The following is a 7,792-nucleotide window of genomic DNA, read 5'->3' as shown; positions in this document are numbered from 1 at the left end:
TCTGAACACTTATGAACAACAACCTACTCGACTCCTTTCAGTCTGGTTTCAGATGTGACCACTCCACTGAGACTGCACTCCTGTCAGTCACTGAGTCACTGAGACTGGCTCGGTCAATCCTCTGTCCTACTGCTGCTGGACCTGTCTGCTGCCTTTGACGCGGTGAACCATCAAATCCTCCTCTCCACACTCTCTGAGCTCGGCATCTCAGGTTCTGTCCTATTGTGGTTCAAGTCCTACCTCACAGGCAGATCCTTCAGAGTGTCATGGCGAGGAGAGGTGTCTAGGTCACATGGCCTATCGACAGGGGTTCCTCAGGGGTCGGTGCTTGGTCCCCTACTCTTCTCTCTGTACACCACCTCACTCGGTGCAGTGATCCGCTCCCACGGTTTCTCCTACCACTGCTATGCTGATGACACTCAGCTCTTCCTCTCCTTTCCACCTGATGACAGAACGGTCTCAGCTCGGATATCAGCGTGTCTGGCTGATATCTCCACATGAATGAAGGAAGGCCACCTTCAGCTAAATCTGTCTAAGACCGAACTCATGGTCTTTCCAGCTTGTCCATCTGTTCAGCCTCGGATCAGTGTCCAACTAGACTCGAGCCTACTTGTGCCCACAAACTCAGCCAGAAACCTGGGTGTCGTGATCGATGACCAGCTGACCTTTAAGGTTCATGTGGCCTCAGTTTCTCGGTCCTGCCGTTATGCCCTCTACAACATCAGGAAGATCAGACCCTTCCTGACCCAACGGGCCACACAGCTTCTGGTTCAGGCTCTTGTGATCTCACGCATTGACTACTGCAACTCTCTTCTGGCAGGCCTCCCTGCATGCTCATTCAAACCTCTTCAGATGATCCAGAATGCAGCAGCACGTCTGGTCTTCAACCAGCCCAAAACAGCACATGTCACCCCGCTGCTAATTTCTCTTCACTGGCTTCCAGTGGCAGCCAGGATCAAATTCAAAGCACTTCTCTTGGCTTCAAAACAATCACAAGAACTGCTCCAGCCTACCTGGAATCCCCGATCCAGGTCTACTCTCCTTCTCGCCCACTACGCTCTGCATGCGAAAGACGCCCGGTGCTTCCAGCCCAGCACGGCTCTAAATCTCTAGCCAGACTCTTCTCTTCTGTTGTTCCCAAATGGTGGAACAAACTTCCAAACTCTGTGCGATCTGCTGAGTCCCTTTCTACTTTTAAGAGACAACCGAAAACTCAATTGTTCCGAGAACACCTCGGCACTTAACCCGACTCTTCTCCTCTTCGACCTTTGGGGTAAATTAAGTCAGAAGGTCCAAAACCCAGCACCTAATGATTATCTAGCACTGACAAAGTTGTGTGATGTTGTATGTTGACTGTCATCGTAAGTAGTGATACTGAGATTGTTGAATCTCAGATGCTGAGATCGCTACTGGTTATTACTTTGGTTTCAACAAAAAGGGGGCGGCACTTCTTCTGCGACTAGACAGCAATACCTGTGACCAATCACACCTGAAGCACTTTTTGCACTTACTAAGGGTTTTTTTCCTTAAGTCTAAATTCTTGCTTGTGTTGTACGTCGCTTTGGATAAAAGCGTCTGCTAAATGAAACTGTAGAATTGTAGAATTGTAGACTCTGTGATGATGTTGTAGGTGATGATAAGAGTCTCGTGCACATGTTGATACGGAGGCGTCCAAAGGCAGGATCGCAGCATTGGCGCAGCTATCGCCACGGTCAGGCGCGGCCGAGGTTACGGCCAGGATCCGGGAAAACTAGGAAACAGGAATCAGGAGCCCAGGTAGTGACAGTACCACATGACTATCACAGGTGTAAGGCTAAGCTAAACTACTGAGGCTAAACTACTGAGGCTAAGCTAAACTTGTTTCTGAGGTATTTGGGGCCAAAAACAATAACTTCAGTTTTGACTGAATTTAACATCATTCAATCACACACTCACACACACACTCACACACACTCACACACACACACACACACACACACACACACACACACACACACACACACACACACACACACACACACACACACACACACACACACACACACACACACACACACTCACACACACACACACACACACACACACACACACACACACACACACACACACACACACACACACACACACACACACACACACACTCACACTCGCTCATACACTCACACACACACACATACACACATTCGCTCATACACACACACACACACACACACACACTCACGCACACACACACACTCACACACACACACTCGCTCATACACACACACTCGCTCATACACACACACTCGCTCATACACACACACACACTCACACGCTCATACACACACACGCACACACACACACACACACACACTCGCTCATACACACACACTCACACGCTCATACACACACACACACTCACGCACACACACACTCGCTCATACACACACACACACACACACTCACTCATACACACGCACACACACACTCACACGCTCATACACACACACTCACACACACACACACACTTGCTCATACACACACACTCACACACACACACTCGCTCATACACACACACTCACACTCACACACTCGCTCATACACACACACTCACACTCACACACACACGCTGAGGTTGTGTTCTGCCGCGTCATCACTTCCGTCTTCCTGTTGAGTCAGCATAAACTCGGGAACTGTCTTTGCTGATTCAGCTGAAAAACACAGATTGAAGTTTCTGGAACTGAAGACGTTTTTCATAAAAACCTTCAAACGGTCGTTCAGGTCAAATATAACGCTGAAATAACGCTCATGTAACGTCTGCTGACGTCGCTTAATGTCACACACATTCGTATCGCTCTGCACACACCTTTCAAAAACGAGCTTTAAATTAAATTTTACATTAATATTATTTTCTGCTTTCATTGAGTTTATTTTTAACCAACATCAGTCCTAATCATAAATATCAAATATTCATTCATTTTCAGAATTTTAACCCTTAAATGTCAGGTTTTTGTCATGATGCCGCTATGTAATACTTTTCTATGTTTTGCACCAAATCACTGATTCCTGTGTGAAACCAGCATACAGGATCCAGGTGACCCTTTTTTGTCAAATTAAATGAATTCACTTTTTTCTTTTTTTTGCACCAATCAGATGTTTGTGAAATGTCAGTGACATATTTGTGTTGTTGTTGTTGTTGTTGTTGTTTAGAGGTGGAGGCCAAAGCGCTGATCAAAGAGAGACAAAAGAAAGACAACCACAACCTGAGTGAGTACGGCAGGATGTCAAACACTCAGAGACACACTGAGACATACTGAGACACACAGAGACATACTGGGACACTCAGAGACATACTGGGACATACCAAGACACACAGAGACATACTGGGACACACAGAGACACACTGAGTTGTATAATAATAATGATAAGAATAATAATGGTAATGTTTCCGTTGTGTTTCAGTCGAGAGGAGGAGGAGATTCAACATCAACGACCGCATCAAAGAGCTCGGAGCTCTCATCCCCAAATCCTCCGACCCGTCAGTAAACACACCATCACCTACCGCACTACTGCAGTACTAATACTGCACTATCACGGCACTGTAGTACTTATACTGCACTGTACTATCATAGCACTGCAGTGCTAATACTGCACCATCACAGTGATGCTCATTGAGATATTATTGATTATTATCAGTTATTATAAACAGAATATCAGCTCACATCACACTGGAGGCTTTTCATGTGAAACATCCTGCAGGAAGTGGTTAGTTAAACCTCGTTAGTGCTGTGTGTGTTAACGAGGCGCTGCCTGTGATTGGTCGATCAGGGAGTCGCGGTGGAATAAAGGGACCATCCTGAAGGCGTCGGTGGATTACATCCGAAAACTGCAGAAGGAGCAACAGAGAGCTCGAGAGATGGAGGAGAGACAGAAGAGGCTGGAGAGCACCAACCACTCCCTGCTGCTCCGCATACAGGTGAGGCCAGGTGATGCTGGATCCTGATTGGTGCAGGATGTCTGTGTCTTTTTAAACTCTGACCTTGTGTGTGTGTGTGTGCGTGCGTGTGTGTGCATGCATGTGTGTGTGTGTGCATGCATGTGTGTGTGCGCGCATGCATGCGTGTGTGTTGCAGGAGTTGGAGCTTCAGGCTCGTCTCAACGGCCTGTCTGCCTCCCCCTCCTCCTCCTGCTCCTCCTCTGTGGACCCCCGGACCCTGCTGTCCCCCCCGCTGCCTCCCCCGTCCTCCCCCCTGCCCTCTACCTCCCTGGGCCTGGACGCTCTGAACTTCGTGGATCTGGACGAGCCTCAGGGAGCGTCGGCCGTCTTCTCCCCGGACCTGATGACTGACGTTGTGCTGACGGAGCTGCATGTCCTCGGGGACATCCTGATGGACGAGGGGGGAGGAAGAGGGGGGAGGTCAGACCCCCTGCTGTCCTGCGGAGCGTCAAAGACGAGTAGCAGGAGGAGCAGCTTCAGCATGGACGAGGACCTCTGATGACATCATCTAACGCCTGGACCCTTTGTGTCAGACGGTGACATCATCCAAACAAACCCCCATACAGGTGATGTCACAGGGAGTAACCATGGCAACCACTGTGAGTCTACAGCGTTGCCATGTCAACCAGTGTCTTCCAGAGTAACCACGGTAACTGCTGTGTTTCATAGTGTGATGTCAGAGTTCAGTGTCGTCAACTAATCGTTTACGACAGCAGACTGTAAGATTATTGGCTGATAAAGATCAGAGTCACGGCTGATTGGCTGATAAAGATCAGAGTCACGGCTGATTGGCTGATAAAGATCAGAGTCACGGCTGATTGGCTGATAAAGATCAGAGTCACGGCTGATTGGCTGATAAAGATCAGAGTCACGGCTGATTGGCTGGTAGAGACTTTTTTGTAATAATTAGAAAATATGAGACAGTTATTCAGAAATCTGAATTCTTGTTTCAGAAGAGTTTTCTTCTCTTCCTGTCGTCGACGACACTAAAGTTATATTTCTGTAAAATGTCCCAGAAAAACGTCTGTCTACAAAATGTCTTTAAATCAGTGAATCAGTCTGTTCACCTGCGGCTGGCCACGCTCCCAGCAGTGACGTCACAGCAGGTGTATCTCCCGCAGCAGCGTCATCTTAGTCAGAAACCCGGCCGCCTTCACGAACATCCTGAGCGTCCAATCAGAGAGCTCCAAATCCCCCGAAAGCTTCTTTAGGAGACTCACAGCCACGGAGAGATTCACTGAGGCGTTTTTGGCACGCCGCTCGGAGTGAAGCCTCCCACAGATGTGATTGGTTGGTCATCGGTCTCAGTTAACAGCTTTAAAATAAAATACCCACATCAGCCTGAAATGGACATTTCAGTCGATATGACGACCGACAAGAAGAAAAATTATTTAAATTTTGATGCTTGCGGGTTTGGAAGGCATGTTTTCCTAAAAAATCACTAAAAAAAACATTTTCCAAATTGCCCAAAAGGAAGCCAGATTTTTTTCTTTAAAAATCACAAAAAGAAAAAAATCTGCCAAAACCTTTTTCTTTATAAATTACCTTTTTTTAAAAAAAAATTGAAATCATAATTTTTCAGAGAATGAAACAGAACTGGAAAAGTCCTGGAAAGTTAAAAATGTGTATGAACAGAGGAGTATCTCTAATGATGACATTTTGTCCTCCACTTCAGAGACTCTTCAGTCGTCCCTGAGGACAGTTTGTCTCAGTCAGAGCTCTCTGAGGTTGCTCTGAACTTTAAGAGGGAATTCTCAGAAATCGCCACATTTCTCAATTTTCTTCGGATTTTATCACTTGGAGCAGCTCTCTGTGCAATGAAGCGTGGTGAATGCGGCCCCGGTGAAGCGCGGTGAATGCGGCCCCGGTGAAGCGCGGTGAATGCAGCCCCGGTGTTTTATCTTTTCTGGTGGGAGCAGCAGGTGGCAGCAGGACTCTAATCTGTTCATGAATCTATAATCTATAATCACTATGTGCTGGAAACAAACTGATTGATCTGATCAGGTTCATTATTGATCGTTAGTATTGATCTGTGTGTGTGAGCCTCAGAGGAAACAGAAGGGAAACTCATTTAAAGGACTATTACACTGTTTACTCAAATCTTAACTAATTGAATGATCCATCAGTTTTGTATCAATTTCCTTCCTTCAGCCAACTTTATTAATTTGTCATAATTTTAATATCTCAGAGTCCGTTTGTTTGATGGTAAACTCACAGGTCATAAACAGCTGCTGAGTTCGCTGTTAGCTGTTAGCTGTCATCTCCAGGTCATACAGTGAGCTAGTTAAAAGCTAACTGTTAGCCATGTTGTCGTTCTGTATGAATAGAGGTGTGGAACCAGCGCTATGTTAGCTAACAATTGGCTATAACTGGCTTCTATCTCTGGACTCTATTAATTATTAGCTAAAGTTAGCTTTGGATTAATAGCTAGGTTAGCTAGTCAAAAACTGAAAAGTTAGTTAGCTGTTAGCTGTAAATCTGTTATCTACAAATTCTTGCGTTAACAGGTTAACTGCTTGCTAGCTAACTAACTTCTGGCTCATGTCGTGTCAACTCATTTTTATCTACAAACATTCATGCAGTCAGCTTTAGTTACGGCTAACTGTTAGCTGTGGTTGCACAGTATGAATAGTGGTGCGAAGTTAGCTAACAATTAACTGGCTTTTATTTCTGCACTGTACAATTCCATTGCTAACAGCTAACTCACGTCACTGCTAACTCATTATTATGTATACACATGCATACAGTCAGTCATAGTTTTATAGAGCGAGCTAACTGTTAGCTGTAGTCGCTTTTTTTTAAGACTCTATTAGTTCATCGCTAAGAGCTAGCTGATTAGTTTAGTGGCAACTGCTGAGTCAGCTAACAATTAGCTATAGATGGCTTTATCTCTGTGCTCTTTTAGTTTATAGTTAACTGCTAAGTTATCAAATTATTAGCCATAGCTCGCTTTGGCCCTGGACTCTACTAGTTCATAGCTAACAGCTAGGTTAGCTGGCCAAAATCGTACAAGCTCAGTGTTAGCTGTTGCGCTGTTAAACTCTAGAGTTTGTGGGGTTAACCGCTAGCTAAGGTTAGGTATGAACTAATAGCCAAGTAAACTCTCAAACAAAGGCCAGCTAGCCAAATACTGACAAGCAAACTCATAGCTGTAGCTCTGTTATCTACATCTCTCAAGTTCAACAATTTAACTGCTAGCTAGCTGCTAGCTACTGTCATCTCACTGCTAACAAAGTTTTCATTATGAACATTCGTACAGTTATAGTTCTGTAAAAAAAAGCTAACTGTTAGCTAAGGCTGGCTTTTATGTGTTCACCCTACTGTATTAGTCCACAGCTAACAGTTAGGTGAGCTAGCCAAAAACTGACGCTCACTGTTAGCGAGAGTCATTTGTTAACTTTAGACTCTGTTCATAGCTAACAGCTCAGTGAGCTAGTGTAGTTTAGTGCCAACTGCTAACTTAACTAGCTGTTAGCTGTTTGACAAACTGTGGTTGATACCAGATACTAGTTAACTAGCTAACAAGTGAACGTTAGTTTGGATCCAGCAGTTAGCCAGTTAGCGTAGCTTCATACGCTACAGTTCATGTTAGCATCAGTTAGCTTTGTCCAGTCTGACAGATTGAATGAAGTCCGATAAAAAAGAATCAGGTCAGAAGTAATCAGATTACTCATAAAGGGAACTCTGTTTTCATTCATGTTGTTTATTGTTTACGTGGAGCTTTTTGTCTGAAAATGATATGTATGTTTGTTTTAGCATCATGTTTGTTTTTTTAGATTTAAACTTTTATATAGAAATAAAGTCATTAAACAGAAA

The 7,792-nt window shown here is 44.9% G+C and overlaps 1 protein-coding gene across 1 annotated transcript in view; it reads left to right on the top strand.

The window, feature by feature from the left end:
* Positions 1-7,792, top strand: part of tfe3a (transcription factor binding to IGHM enhancer 3a) — a 21,133-nt gene extending 13,341 nt beyond the window's left edge. The window contains exons 8-11 of the mRNA XM_088081535.1: positions 3,190-3,246; positions 3,442-3,517; positions 3,808-3,955; positions 4,113-7,792. Coding sequence (XP_087937661.1) covers positions 3,190-3,246; positions 3,442-3,517; positions 3,808-3,955; positions 4,113-4,475 — 644 coding nt within the window. The 3' untranslated portion in view covers positions 4,476-7,792. The remainder of the gene's footprint in view (positions 1-3,189; positions 3,247-3,441; positions 3,518-3,807; positions 3,956-4,112) is intronic.

This window comes from Plectropomus leopardus, chromosome 9, assembly GCF_026936395.1.
Source record: "Plectropomus leopardus strain MGB_pleo_1.0 chromosome 9, ASM2693639v1, whole genome shotgun sequence".
Lineage (NCBI taxonomy): Eukaryota > Metazoa > Chordata > Actinopteri > Perciformes > Serranidae > Plectropomus > Plectropomus leopardus.
This window is presented reverse-complemented; position numbering and strand designations above follow the sequence as displayed.